This window comes from Dinoponera quadriceps, unplaced genomic scaffold, assembly GCF_001313825.1.
Source record: "Dinoponera quadriceps isolate SergipeBrazil2010 unplaced genomic scaffold, ASM131382v1 scaffold136, whole genome shotgun sequence".
Lineage (NCBI taxonomy): Eukaryota > Metazoa > Arthropoda > Insecta > Hymenoptera > Formicidae > Dinoponera > Dinoponera quadriceps.
Genome location: NW_014554268.1, coordinates 55,963 through 72,321, shown reverse-complemented (window position 1 = coordinate 72,321; position 16,359 = coordinate 55,963). Strand labels below are relative to the sequence as shown.

Genomic DNA, 16,359 nt, shown 5'->3' with positions numbered 1-16,359 from the left:
TCAACAGAGTGATGACTCCGCTTTTAGGTCACTCTGCTTTTCACCGAGTTTACCTTGGGTCTCCGGAGTCTGGCGAAACGATCGATGAATCTGGTAAGAAATCAGAGCCGCTCGTTCTCCTGGCTCGGTCTCGGATGTTCCGGCGCTACGCGGGATGATGCGGTCCGCGATTCCAATTTCGATTTAGCAACATTCGAGAAATGAGGGGTAGACAAAAATAATTGCTACACAGTCGAATTTTATGACTAATATATTCCAAAGTATATAAGTACACAAGTACCAAAAGCTATTTACGAGAAAAGAATCGCCTTCTCAACGAATGCGCGCGTTTTTATACGTTGCTTTGTCGCTGAGAGTCGTTTTCTGGTTGGCTGATGGAGTTGTGGAGATGGAAGAAATTCATTCCATCGGTATGATGTCACCGCGTCGATATCGCCGCGTCGGTCCTGAGTGGTATTTGGGTTTAGGTTTCATGTTCCTATTTATGTTAGCAGCGGGGTGCCTTATCGCATTGAGATTACGGTTTCTCTTGTCTATAGTTGATCCATCGATTTTAAGACTCTCTAACGACACGTCGCTTCTTTGGCGTTATAATTTTAATTATAATATTTAACGTGCGCGAATATACATATGCGCACCTACTTACATCTAGTAACATAAGGATAAAATATCTATACCTGGTGAATATTTAACCTAGTGATATCTGAAATCAGACAAGTCGGAGACCATTGTCTCAGATTCTTCAACCATAATATTTTTCTTCTTGATTTTTTTTTATCCATTTATTTTACTTTGTATTATCAAATGAAGTAGCTGATACATGAAGTTTCTCATAAAACTCAAGCAAGTTCATAAATTTTGATGTTCTCCAACATCTCTAGTTCCTTATTCATTCGTCCAAAAATACTTTTTGTTTGTTATTCTATTTGTCTACTTGACTCTTAATATTCTTCCATATTCCCAAATGTCGAAAGTCCTCAGTTTTTTGTAGTTAGTTAATTTGCGTGTTGCATTAAATTCATTAAATTCAGAGTCTGTAAAAAATCGAAAGATAACAATAAAGTCAATGAGCTATAATGATCTAAATTGACTCTGACAAACAGAAAAGAACATATATAAAAAAGAATCAACTTTTCCTATCTTATTTTAGTGCGACAAATTTATTTTTTGTAATTCTTCATGTTTTATATCTTCAGGTTTATTAACATAGAACGGAGCGATGGATCGCATGTTCAAATTTATTAGCAGGTGTAGCAGAATTGAATCTAACGAATATCGTATCACTTTATTATTTGTCATGATAAAAAGGAAAAAGGAAACACGTAGAATACATAGAGAACGTAAATCAATAAAATAATCGAAGCTTAAATTAATTTCCCCGAAGAAGCACAAACACAGTTCACAGAAATATATCCGTAAATAATCAATTGGATTAATTAAAATAAAAACATACTGTATTTTCGATAAGCTTAGATCCACTTTTACGTAGGGTGATCCTCTCTATCATTACGAAAAGGATAGGAAGCAAAAGAGGAAAAATGTATAATTATTAACGAAATATGAACGGACAATTATTGTACAGAAACGCTTAATAATAATACACAATAATTAATAACCTGTTAAAATCAAGCCATATTCGTTTGCTGATTCTTGAAATACGTTTCCGGTACAGAAGAGGATAACAGATTTCAACTACACTTGCCACTCTTTCCATCTACGAAATAGTTTAATCGACGTATCGGTTTGAAAAATATCACTCGTGTTTAATCTCCTCGAAAATTTATGACTTATGTTAGTAATATGTTTATAACACTTTACGTTGTTTATTAAATAGTTTTCTTGATCCGCGTCGATGACTAAGATTCAGTATTCTGAAACAAATTACTTTGAAATCAATTACACTGGTCAATATCCTAAAAGTTTTTTGAAAAAGGAGAGTTTCCCATAGATTTTTAATCGCTGAATATGATGTTGTCCTCAGAATTTGCCTATCACGTAACGTTTTCGAGAAAAATAAGGCTGAAAATCTTAAAAAACGCATTTTTGGCAGTTTTTGAAAAAATCATAGCAGACAAACCTGACGTGCTAGAAATTTGTACAAAATCTTAAGGGATTACACCACCTTGAAGGCTTCAGCAAATCGATTTTTTGACTTAAAGATAGTCTTAAAAATTAGATTCTAATAGTTTAAATATGGAATTCAATTTCTTTTTTACGAGTTTTAAGCCCGTTTAGTGGAGCGCGCCGCAGCGCCGTCGAACGGCTCAGAAAGGCTCAACGCGGCTAAACTTTGAAAAGGCAAAAGAAACAGTATCGACAGATATATACTTCGATATATAGTTATAAATGACAATAATAAATGGCAGCAATCTTTTTCGCTACATATGATGCAGTTGGCATCAGTACAGCTGTGTATATGACGTCCTTTGGACGCTTTGTTATAGAACAGTTATATATTCGTGTTTTGTAAAAAGTTGTCATATTTTAAAGTATTTATATAGTCATAAGAGACATTAAACCTGTGTATAATACAAAAAAGGTGCCAAGCAAAGTAGTATACGAGTCAGCAAGTCCAGAATCTCTAATAGATGACCGTTAAATAGATATTCTCTGGAGGAAGTCACTAAGGATATGAGCACGTCTGCAAAAAAGTTGAAAATGTGTAAAGACGATTATGATATCTGCGTCGACGCATCATTCGGATATCGTTTTTTAAACTTTATAAATGTATTCTCAGCAATATGCAATATGGTTTGATTCTCAGCTATATCCGAACTAATAGTGTTCAAGAAGTGTGGCTCAAATATATAGTTTCAAGAAATAAGTCATCGTGACTTAGAATTTAAAATCGTTGTTGTTTGTACAAAATGTGAACTAAGTTTTATGAATGCTAACCCCCTTTCTGACAATCATGCAAACGATATTAATTGTCGTATTGTATTTGCTATGCGGTTATTGAGCATTGGTTTACAAGACATTACGAAATTGTGTGCTATTATGGATTTGTCACATCCAATTCTTCAATTATTTTATGACATAGCCGTTCGAGCCATTTCCGTCGCCACAGCAGCTGTTCGTGAGAGATGCATGAAAAAGGCAACTGTCGAGGAGAAGAACGAGTCTATAGAAAAAGGGGAAACTAACGATATAACAGTGTTTGGCGATGGAACGTGGAGAAAGAGGAGTTTTTCATCGTTATATAGGATAGTTTTATTAAAGGGATGGTACATAGGCAAAATCTTAGATATATTTATAAAATCAAAGTATTGTAAACCCTGTAAGTTTTAAAAGGGTAAGGAAGGCACTGCAGAGTATGCAATATGGTTTGATTCTCATAAGGGGGTCATCCCGTGTAACGGCTTCAAAAAATCGATTTTTTTTTTCATAAATCTAATCTAGAGCATGTATAGAATATACTGACAAAGTAATTTTGGCAAAGGATTTTTTAACTGGTGCCCAGGATTTTTCGAAAACGGTTCAATGGATTTAAATAAAATTTTATTGGTAGATTCAGCACATGTGTGGCTATCGTGGGAACTAGAATTTTTAAAAAATATTAAACCGTTTTTGTCCGCATAAAAAAATAGTCGCAAAAAATCATGCTATTTTGAGTTATAATTTTTAAATGCATGCAAAAAATTGAATTTTTAATATTTTCAAAAAATCCTAGTTCCCACGATAGCCATTCACCTATGGATTAAAATGCAATTTGATTTTTTGATTTCCGATAAACCAGTGTGCCGGAATCGTGGGCACCGTTTGTCTGCTTTTTTTACATGGGTGCCGTTCCAGTGATGTAACTCGCCATCGACGCCATATTTTTAAATAAAAAAATTTACACATATAGTTTAAGATGTAATAAATATATAGTAAAAATTTGGAAGCTCTGTATGTTTTCATTTCGCCACAAAAAAATGCAAAAAAAAACCTTAAAAAACAGTCGTCACACGGGATGACCCCCATAATGAAGAATGTTAAATAAATCATGAGTGATCAGTTGGCAAGATGGAGGTAGACGTCGTTGTCGAGATGTTTTCCCGTTCCAAAACTTTACATAATTTGAAATATTGTAATTATATTGGCGACGGAGACAGCAAGACATTTAAATGTATTGTACATGTTCAGCCTTACGCAGATATCATTGTATCCAAGAAAGAATGTATCGACCACGTACAAAAGGATACGGACACATGACTTCGTGCTGTAAGAAAAACGAAAGGCCTCGGAAAGGGCGAATTTACAGCAAAGTTAATAAACGAATTAACAATATATTACGAACTTCGCCGAAATTACGTTTCTGTGGAGAAAATGAAGAAAGAAATTTGGGCGACGTTATACCATAAAACTTCTACAGATGAAAAATCGTAACATGACTACTGCCTGATTGGCGAAGATTCGTGGTGTTCATGGCAGAGAGCACAAATTTCTGGAACACTAGATGTGTATACGCATAAACCATCTCTGCGTATAGAAGTTTTCAATACTTTGAAACCTATTTATGAGAATTTGAGCAACAACGATTTATTAACACGCTGTTTAGGAGGTTTTACGTAAAACAATAACGAAAATTTTTATGCTGTTGTATGGCCAATAACACCAAAAACATCTTCGAACGATAAAATTTTCCTAAATATAGCAACAGATATTGCTATTTTAATGATGGATGAACGAGCATAATGGAAATTATGCAAGTTAAACCTGACTATTGGCCATAATTGTTACAATTTTTGCGCCAATGCGAACGCTCTACGCGTGAAAACTGCTGAGCACTTGATGTTTGATGTCGCCAAAGACGAACGGAGATCGTCTTAAAATAAATAAACCGAAAGGAAGAAAAAGAGGCGAATACTAACTTTGGACGGCTGTATAGTGCAAGAATTTCAGAGTAAAAGTGATATTTTGCATTTTAAACACGAAATATTGTAAAGCAAATCTTTACGCGTTTTTCTCGAAATCACTTTTCTAAAGTTATTGTTGTGAAGATCTTATAAACTACTTATCCAATTTACTTCAAATTTTGATAGAATCTTCTAACTGATACAATCTGAAAAAGTATATAGGGATTTTGCGATATATTAAATACTTTTTTTATCGACATTTTTAACAGAAAATTTTTAGCCGCAAAGCGAACCTTTTTTTCAAATTCTTACCATTTTCGCAAAAATCAATATTTCGAAAAACCCCAATGTATTTCTTTAGATATTATGAAGATAATAAACACTTTTAGTATCGTGTATATTTTTAGTATCTAGGTCATACTGGGTACTAGAACTTTGCAACGCCAATTGGACTGACGTCGTCAAACAATCTTCCGTACAACGTCTCCACAGTCGCCATTTTTTTCTTAAAGAGAAGTTAAAAAATATTATTTTATTCTTAAAATGTCACTTAATAAAAGCCTTATAACAGATTTTTCATTTACTTTATTGTTTGGCTAAGAAAATTCCAAAAATTACCTATCTTTTCCAGGCTATCAAGGTGATGTAACTCCTTAAATGAAAGTATAAACATTATTCTAGAACCTAAATATACAATTTTTTCTGCTATTAAGTTTCCCTACTTCCATCCTAGCATGCAGTGACGAGTGGGCCTACGCATGCATGCTACTAAAAACACACGTTTCTGCGCGGCACATCTAAATAGTTTCTTAATATTGGATATATTTGGGCTCTAATATAATGTTTTAACTTTCATTTAAGACCTCGTACAAGTTTCTAACATTTCAGGTTTGTCCGCTACGAAATAGTTTTATTTTCAAATATTGCCAAAAACATGTTTTTTTAAGGTTTTCAATCCCATATTTCTCGACAACGTGAAAGGCAAATTCTGAGAGCAGCATCGTTTTCAGCGACCAAAAATTTACGGGAAACCATTCTCCTTTTTTTAGGAAACTTATAGAATGTCGATCAGTGTTATTGGCAAAACCAAACGTTATTTTTCAATGAGCCAATACAATTGTAATCGTCAACTGTACGCTCTAATTAGCGGGCGTACTTACCTGTTGCAAAAGTTCGTAAGATCATAAATAAATGATTGTAGCAATGACTTAATAAATGTTTTCCTTTAAGTTGTTTTTTGCTGCGTAAAACATAAAAATATTATCGACTTTGTGCAATGTTTCATTATTTTTTAAATTTTTTTTCGCAACGAACTTATTTTAACGAGAAACTGAGAATTTTCATGTTTTCATTAAAAGTTTTGGAATCTAGGGAAACCTGAAGGGAAATTACACGAACGTTGTAGCCTGCTATAATAATCTATTTTAGTTTATGGGGATTCGGTGCGATCGCCGCTCACAGCGGTTGCAACGTCGACAAAAATATGCGCAAGTATTTCTTTCGCTAAGACCGCGGCGAATTCAAGTTCTGATCATAATGTTAGTGACGTGCTTTTAAAGGCCATTTTTCTTCATTTTAAGGCCTTGCATGGACTCGATGACTCGATCCGTCTAACAGATGCGGCTGTTGGCAGCATCATTTAACATGCACAATCGCAAGCGCAACGACGCACACGTTTCTCACGACGATGAAGGAAGACTTCATCCGGCGCGGAGCGCACAGAACGTGGTTGTACAACTGTAAAAAAAATCAAATATTTGATTTATTCAGTTTTATATATCAAATTATTATCTATTCAGATATAGAATTATCTGTCAGTCTCTATTTATCTATATATCTATTTAAAAATTATCTCACAACATAATAACTATATAGTATATAAGATATTTCACAATGAAACCGATAAACTTTGCCAATGTGTATGGGAAGTTAGTTTAGGCAAAGAAAATTTTCAACGAGAAATAACTTATCGAATTGATATCGATTCGACATCAAAAACATATATCGAAAATCGATTGAAATTTCATCGATTTCATCGATTTCAATTTATTTCTGACACATTTGAATAATTTTCGATGCTTAAAAGATTCAATTTCGACTCAATGTCAATGATTACATCAATGATGAATTTCGACTCAATGTCAATGATTACATCAATTACAGATCATCAATGATTACAGATTACCCAAGTAACACAATCTGACCATATTCGCTACAACAACAAAAATGTAGCTAGTATAACATCCTGCCAATCTTAATAACAATTATTTGCAACAAATGTTTCGCCAAACTTTTAACTGCAAAAGCATTATGACAAATAATAAATAAAATCAAAACGCAGCCATAGTTATTTTAGTGTTTATTTTATTAACCGTTTGAGTACTGAATTATTTTAAGATTTTTATGCCCATGGGACGGATTTAATTTGTCGCTATATGGATTAATATGTAAAAGTAATACATTTTATGCCCAAATAAGCAGATGACGAGTCTCACTCGTCAAATGTACCGAAAGGGTTAATAGCTGTACAGTCACTGCTACAGCTAATTAAAAAAGCCAAATTACTGCTTAGCTATTAAGTGCTTGCAAAAGTTCGTAAAGTCATAAATAAATGATTGTAGCAATGACTTAATAAATGACGTCATTTGATTTGGAAGTTCTGTTCCATCCAGCATACTTTTCAGTTTTCGTTTTATCTGATTTTCATCTATTCAAATCAATGCCGCACAGTCTATTTAATACACAGTTCCGAAATGCTGACAAAATGTGTAAATAAGTCGATGAATAGTTTACCTCAAAAGATAAATCATTTTATTCGCATAAGATTAAAATAATACCGGAAAGATGACGAAAGATTATTGATAATAACGGCCAAACGGTCACATAAAATCGGCTGAAAGGAATTACTACAAAAATGCATCCGGTGAAACTGAAGGCGTGTTTGTATTTGGAAAAGATTATTAAAAAACGAATAAAGAAGGTTATCTGTCTCTATAGGTGTGTTCTGAAAAGCACTGTAATAACAACATTGAAAAATTATTTTGTTATAGTGCGCAGTATGCTGCGACAGCATCTATCAGAATTTCATCAATAACGTCATAAATGGTAGTCATATTACCACTGTGACTATTGTAGCTTTCAAGGTAAAACAATATAGTGTAACATGGCATCTCAAAAACATGAGCAGAAATTAGATTTATTAGAAACATGCAGAAACAAATACGCCATATTACAAAATTTACTGCCAATATAATAAATCTATAGTTTACATAACATAAATACTATAGAGTTTCAATACTGGCAGTGAATATTGCAACGCAGCCGGTGTTTGTCCATTGCATCCGTTACAATCTACAACTATTGCAATACTTTTTGAAATATTAGGTGCTTGAATTAATTTTCGCTGTTTCTTGCTATAAAAACCAATGTTTATTTCAAAAGAACGATATATTATATCTTATTTAAAGATTTGCTCATCGGAAAGTACAACTTTCTCCCACTTTTCGGGTAACATATGGATTCCGCGGCAAACAAATTCAGTTTCCTTCGAAGCGATCCAGTTGTCGAGCCATTTTTTGATATCATTGAAAAAATGAAATGCTGCTCAAAAAGGTCATGCAGTATCGACCGAAACAAATGGTAATTTGTAGATACAACGTCTGGTGAATAGGGCGGCTGGAGTAAAACATCCCATTCAAGTGCCTTCAAGATTTCCTTCACTGGTGATGCAACATGTGATCTAGCATTCTTATGAAGAAAAATAATTTTGTCATGTCTTTTGGCGTATTGCGGACGTTTTTCTTTGAGTGTTCGATTCAAATTGATTAATTGTCGTTGGTAGGGTTCAGCATTCATGGTTTGACTCGGTTGCAGCAGCTCATATGGATTCACTACATCGACTTGATCCCACCAAATGCACAGCATGACTTGCTTTCCATGAATATGGCGTTGATGTTGATGGTTCGCCGAGACCTACCAATGATTTCTTGCGCTTAGGATTTTCGTAACGAATCTATTTTTCATCGCCAGTCACAATTTGATGTAAAAACGACTTCCGTTTTTGTCTTTGAAGCAGCAATTCACAAATTCTTAAACGTTTCGCAATGGCTCTTTCTCTCAATACATGTGGGATCCAGTTTCCTAGCTTCTGGATCATTCCCATTGCTTTTCAACGTTTGCCAATAATTGACTGATCGACAATTAGCGTTTCCGATAACTCTTTGAGTGTCTCATCTGAATTTTGTTCCAGTAATATCTCCAATTCTTCATTGCGACCGTTATTCGCGACTCGGCCTCTTCGAGTCACCGGTGCAACGCCGACGGGTGAACCTCGGGCCGCTAACTAAATCCGGACCTCCACGAGTCCGTGTGGGCGCCAGGTTCGCGAATCGCACCCACTAACTACGGGCCCCGCGGTCGGCGTCGCCGTCCGCGCGTCGGCCACTCGACCTGAGTTCGTCCCGATCGAGACCGGCAGCTCCGGGGTGATTTAAGTCGGAGGCCGGGGGGGTCGGCGGCCCTCGGCGCGCGGTCTTCGCTAACTCAAAAAAATACAAACTACAAAAAAAACTAATAACATTAATTCGGCGCGCTCCTATGAGCACGCCACTCACCCTACGATAGGGCCTTCACCCTTGGGACGGGGGGCGGGGCTCCGAGCCGCCACGTCACACCATCTTCAAACTTTTTCATCTGGCCAGGGCGCTCTTTGTCATTCATGTCAAAATCATTGTCTTTGAATCGTCTAAACAAGTTTCTGCAAGTTGTTTCGGATAGAGCGTTCTCCCCATAAGCCTCTACTAGCAAACCTTGATTTTCAACAGCATATTTCTTGAGATGAAAGTAGAAAAGTAATGCTTCCCGTAATTGCTCTTTTTTGACACGAAACACGACACCTTCAATGCAATAAAAAAATTGTGTTCTTTGCACTATTATTTAATGTCGCACACTGATTATTAAAGCCTACTGACACTACTTTCATATACATCAACAGGCATTTTCGGCCATGTTGAAATGTCACTACTACTGATTTCTGTTAGTCAACAGCGAGTATTAATTTGAGCACCTAATATCGATTGTTGCGTCCTGCGTACTTCACAGATAATGAATTTTTTTTTCTCTGCTACTTTCTTACAAACCTTTGTTCTCTTGCATTGGGAAACAGATGTATTTGGCCAAGCGATATCCTGTAATAAAAACTGTGCTATTACTAAGAACATAACCTAAGAGTACAACTGGATGTGGAAAAACGTTGGCTCATCATAAAATATAGACCCAAAACTTGCTCATAGGATCTCGATAATGCACTACCAGATACATCTGTTGTTTCCTAAAACGTCCGTCTGCGAATAGTATAAAGGAAAATGCCACAACTAGCTATCATTGCGCCATAGAGTCGGAAATATACGATCCTAGAAAAACAAACCATCCAACGCCCTAACTTCCCGTTATAAACTGACACAACTCATCCTCACCCCTATATCTGAATCACGCCACATTTTTCTCTTCTATTATCCAAAAAAAGCGCGAAAAAGCAGCGATCTCCTCACTCCCACGTCTTGCGTATGTCCCTCTCCCCAATCGTAGAAGTGGTCAATTTCTGTCTCCTACGTCTGCAGGGTTTCATCACCTTCTTCGCAAAAACCTATTGGAAGACCTCCCAATCCCCCACATCTCTCTTCCACGAAAATTGTTCTCATTGACAATCGTCATCTGCCACTCCCAAAATCCTCCCTATAAAAACCCTACGCTTTTACCGCCTCGCCCAGTACCCCGCAGTTCTTCAGCAGTATCCGACAGTATCAGTATTTAACAGTATCCCGCAGTTCTTTTAGCAGTTTTGACAAATCTTGATAGTTCTCAGCAGTTCTTAACATTCTCAGATTCTCATTCTCGGATTAGATACCCAGTCTCAAAGTTCTTTTTCGTTATAGTTTTCATTTGTGACCGTCACATTCATTATGTTAGTTCTCATGTATATATGTGCGTTAATGTTTTGTATTAATTGTCCAACGATCAGAGCCACGTTCCGCGTACTATTCACCACAGTCGATCCACGTAAATTGTAAGTTTCTATTTCATATCTATACATGATTTGTAATAATTTCATTCCAATCTCCAATTCCACTTCACTCCAACACACACATACACAGCGTAATTATTATCTTCCTTTTATTATGTAATTTTGTTATTCTCATCATACCGATAATCGTTAAATCCGATTATATTACATTAAGTTATACGGATTACTTTTTACTTAATCTTACTTTAATCTTCATCTTTTATTTGCATTATTCCAATAATGCTGATTTATAAAAGTTTGTTTAATGTTAAGCCATATTTCTCATTGTTTAACTTTAGCTAATCGTTTCATCTTTTAAATATTTTATTTTTAACAAAGATTTTCCTCATCAATTTATCACTATTGTTAATCCATGTGAGAAGCAAATTATTTTATGAGTATAATTAATAAATACTTTTATTCAAAATTCCATAGATTAAACTGAGTTTGTTACATTTATTCATTCATTTCTTTTCAATTACTTCAATCAAAATTTCCCTTTCAACAATCTCATACGATCCTATCCCAGGTAAAGAGATTAAGTTCTTTGATCTAAATAAAGGACCACCTAACGTATATTCTTATATTCGGCGATCGGAGATAAATGGGCCTTTCCGGACCTTGACCTGATCTGCAGACCTGCTAGTACGTTTAGGCCTCGTGAGTGTGCGAGTATGCGATATCTGATGCGTACATCCTCTTCTGGGACGTAACACTATGAAATATAACATCCAATACATATAAAATTACTCTTGTATTAATGGTAAATTTTTACCTTTCCGCCAATGCATAGGGTACCTATTATAAGAAAAGATAAAAACATCAGATTGTGGGTTGCGTGAGAAATAATGGAAATACCTAACAAGTTCTGAAATTCTCTTCTTATATAACAGAATTTAACAAACGACCTCATATCCGTTAAAAGAAAAAAAAGGTATTTTTAGGATTATTTGGTTTTTCAAAAGAAGAAAAAGAAAATTTAGTACTTTTTAAAAAAACTTTGAATTTCATCCCTTAATCTTCTCTTGTCTTATATTTCTCTAATAAAAAAATGATATTTTGATTTGATACTTTTATTTTAAAATTACATTTTCTTAATTTTTCTTAAAAGTTGGAGTTGTATACGTTATTTCATGTAATTTAAATTTTTCCTACTAAATGTTTTACATTATTTTGTAAGAAAAATTACAATTCCAAAAAAAGTATGAATTATTCAATATTTTTAGGAAGATTGCAATTTAAAAAAAAAATATGGGTATTATAAAATTAACATAAAAGGTTTATTTTTGTTTGGAAAATATGAGACCAGAGAAGATGAAAATAAAAAATATAATATTCTCCTATAAAATATTTTATTTCACACTTTTTCTGAAAAACAAAATTATTTTAATAATCTCTGATTTTTTAAATGAATATGAAGTAGTTTGGCAAATTCTGTTATATATAAAGAAAATTTCAAAGTTTGTAGGAAATTTTCGTTATTTACAGTACAGGCCAAAGAGAAAATTTCATTAATGCAGAGAAAGTTTCTGGATTTTTCTGAAAAATATTAAAAAAATCTATATTCTTTGAAAAGATAAATATTTTGAGAATATCAGAATTTTTTAGAAAAAATTTTCACCTCGGTGAAATTTCATATGGTTTTCATATACTCGGATGAAAAAAGTTCCCGGTTCAAGGTGAGCACGAGAGACGCANCCCCCCCCCCTCCCCTCCTCACCATTTTGGACAATTTTAAACGGAATTTCCCTTGGGGTGGATTGTAGAGGTGGGTTCGATCTTAGTTTTCCCTAGAAGGTAAGGTCTGTTGAAGCCTGCCGAGCGAGCTCCTGATCGCCGGGCTTCTAGACAGGGTGGTTGAGGTCTGGGTGGGGGTTTCCGACCCCGATCCCGCCCCCCACGAGGAGGGGGTTGTGACGGGGTGTCATTGGCCGCTCCCCTCCACAAAGAAAAGAACTGGGGGGACAAAACAAAGTCCTCCGAGCTCTGCGGGTATTCATGATTGATTTTCCCCACGTAAAATAAAAAAGGATTTTCATGTACTACCAGAGAGGCATTACTAGATGAGAGCTTTTTCCAATCGATAGAAAGAGGTAAACCTATGACATGACCCTCTCGGTCATTTGTTTCATTCTTTTTAGACTTCTTCCTGATTACATAAAGACTAAGATTACATAAAATCCAGAATAAAATAAAATCTTGAATCAAAAATCAGACACGTCATTGTTAATGTAAAGTAAAATTGAAAGTCTCAGCACAGCAATACTAGTGTCAGAAATCTACCAATGTTTAGTAGTTGCAATTAATGGAAATACGCTTAATCACTTGTATAAATATACAAAATGGCCATTTCAAACAGTACATGCGAAAGTAATGTCAATGTAATTTAAAATTGACATTTAAACAAATATTAAAACAAGTAGCTTGATTATGTGCCTGTGTATTTGTGATTTATATATGTGATGTATATCAATGGACTTCCTATATCTTAATAATGGAGCTAAATCAACCCATAATTTATTGCTTAATACTTTTTGCTTAAAATAACTTGCCAAACATGTTGATGAAGTTTGTCGATTTCACTGTGGAGAACGTACGTATTCTTATTAGTTATCCAATGTGAAGCAAAATTTTGAAGAAAATGAAGCGAATAATTCGCGTGTTATTTACAGTGTGGGCGAGTCTCCTGCATAGATTGTTGCTGTTGCTGCTGTTGCTGTTGCTGAAGTAACATATGCGTTGCTTGGTGCTGGTCGACTTGTTGTCGTTGTTCGGGTTGTTGTTCCGTGGACTGATCGTTAGTCACTTCAGCACGTGCTTCTATTGGTATCTCCAGAGACTCAATCGGTCTTAGCGCAAATCTTGAAACCGGGAAAGCACGACCCTCCACGACCTAAATTTCAGAAATAACTTTCATCAGTTGTGTGTCATTCATTTTATTATACAGCATTTATACTTTTTTGCATTATCACTCGTTACTCTATTATACTACAAAAATATTTACTGAAAGGAGTATGTGTGTGTGTGTGTAGGCGCGCGCGCGCACATGCGCGTGTGAAATAGTCTGATATAATGATGTAAAAAAAGGACAATGATAGAATTTGAAACTACACTCTCGCAGAGACTGGATATGTTTTTACAATCTTAATCGTTTTTAAGTCGTTCTTCTTCTTAATCGATCAATAGGGATCGATTAATTTATCATAAAATTGCATAATTTGTATCTATTTCAATGTTTCAATATTTACCCTGTTAACACAGGTTAGTTTCATATACGTGTTTTAAACGTACGTTTTATAATCATATTACATATGTTTAAGGAATGTATATGAAACTAACATGTGTTACGTGATACTAATTGTGTTACCTGGATAGCTTATATATTTACTGTGTAACATGTGTACACAGTAACAATAACATACATATATTTATAATAACATATTTACCTTGAATATATTATTAAGGATTAAATTATTATTAATGAATATATCCCAGTCAGAAGTAAAAAGTTGAATCAACATCGATTCAATGTCGATACGTTGATGAATGTTGATGTCGAATATTAGTCGACATTTTGTCATTTTCGACCTTATAACAAACATTTTATATCAACTAATGAACAAGTAAAAAAACTTGTATAAATTTTTAAGTCGCAAGGAAACTGAGAAAAATTCTAATTGACTGTAACAGTAAGTATAAGAATATAAGTAAGATAAGTAAGTGTCTCAGTATAGATTATCGGTGATGACGTCTTTTTAAATTGTCAATATATTAATTATTGTCAATACATTTCCTTTCCATATGATTGTTCTTGCATTATTTCAAAATTTATCAATATTATGCAATTAATGTTTTTTGAATAATATAAAAATAATCAGGAAGGATATAAGAATAATTATAAGCACAATCCTCCAAAATATCACTAGGACACATTAATATCAAAAGTTTCTGTTCGATCGTAGAGATAAAACATCACTAATCATGGGTAGGAAAAAAATGAGTGACTACGAAGGTGGATTAAGGTCCGTCGAGTCCTGAAGATCGAGACGCGCTAATTGACGCGCTATTACGAGCCGCATTATTGAATAGCAAAGTTGTTTTTAGAAAACTGCTTCTGGTGAGCGAGCTAAGTCGGAAATAATACATCTAATGATCTAATGATCGGCCAGAAGCAATAATTACTGTCGAGAAAGACCCGGCTGGCGCCCAGTGGAAAACCCGGCAGGATTCGTCTGTTAAGAGAGCGTTTCGGTTAATATGACGTGCGTTATTATAGCTACCGTCCAACAGCTTAGATCCGCCGCTTAAATATCTCGCGGAACATCGCAGGCAAGAGATCGTTCTCTTTTAATTGCGTACGAGATCTCCCAGGAGTATCGAATCTTAGTAGCATATAAAGAAAGTAATCAAAAGTAAAGCATTGTTATTAAATGTTAAACCGGTCTCTAATTTATTATCCCTCCTAGCTTCTCTCCGACGAGTCCGCGAAATCGAGGAAGAACGTGTAAGAACCACGACGCTCTACCACGCGGAATGGCGAGGGATTCGACTCGCTAGTGCCAAATAAAGAACTGAGCTAGCCGAGATGGGTCCGTTGCCGCGAAAGCGGGAGTGAAGAAGTCCCGCAACCGCCGCGGACAATCCTTTAATTATGCATCTTTTAGTTGCGGTGACAACCTCAAATTTTCTCTTAACCGAAGTTGTAATTATAAATACATTTACGGATGATATTGCTGTCATAGCCGTGAATGAAAGTCCCACACAGGCTATGCTGCAAAGAAATCTTGATAATATCTCTAATATCTCTAAGTGGCTATAGGATTTGTGCATTTAAAAAAAAATGAAGTCATATCGGTACACGTAATTTGCACCACTAGAAAAGATACATTTCTTCCAGTAAAATTGAATGGAACTTTAATATCTCAAGCTAGTGAGGCAAGATACCTGGGATTATATTTGGACAGATATCTTGCATGGAAGTAATGAATATTTACTAAGCGGAAGGTCCTAGGTCAACAGCTTAGGAAAATATACTAGTTAATGTGCCGGAAATCCCAACTCTTCCTGAAGAACAAGTTACTTCTTTATAAGTGTACCTATGGACCTACAAAATACAATTATAGGGCAACGCCAACTCAAACATTGAAATTTTACAACGATTTCAATCCAAAGTATTACGTATAATTATTGATTCACCTTGATATGTTACTAACGAAAAACTGCATCATGACCTAAACAGTTAAGGAAGAAATTAAAGTTAGAACTATTTTATACAAAAAATGAATCTTGAATCATTCCAATAACATTTTAGCATAAAAATTAGTCTTGCGAAACTCTTTAATAAACTGATGAGAAGAACCCCGCAAAACCTATTCATTGACTAGATTCATATTAGAATTATATAGAGGTGTTACTGGACATAAACCATTGCAGAGCCTTTGCTAACATATATAAACTGTT

At 34.9% G+C, this 16,359-nt stretch overlaps 1 protein-coding gene across 1 annotated transcript in view; it reads right to left on the bottom strand.

Annotated features, from left to right (window-relative positions):
- Positions 1-1,259: 1,259 nt before the first annotated feature.
- The window catches only part of LOC106751973, a gene marked incomplete at its 5' end in the record, with an annotated part of 51,352 nt that continues 36,252 nt past the window's right edge, over positions 1,260-16,359 (bottom strand). The window contains 2 exon segments of the mRNA XM_014633315.1: positions 1,260-6,575; positions 13,570-13,792. Of these exon segments, the coding sequence (XP_014488801.1) occupies positions 6,478-6,575; positions 13,570-13,792 (321 nt within the window).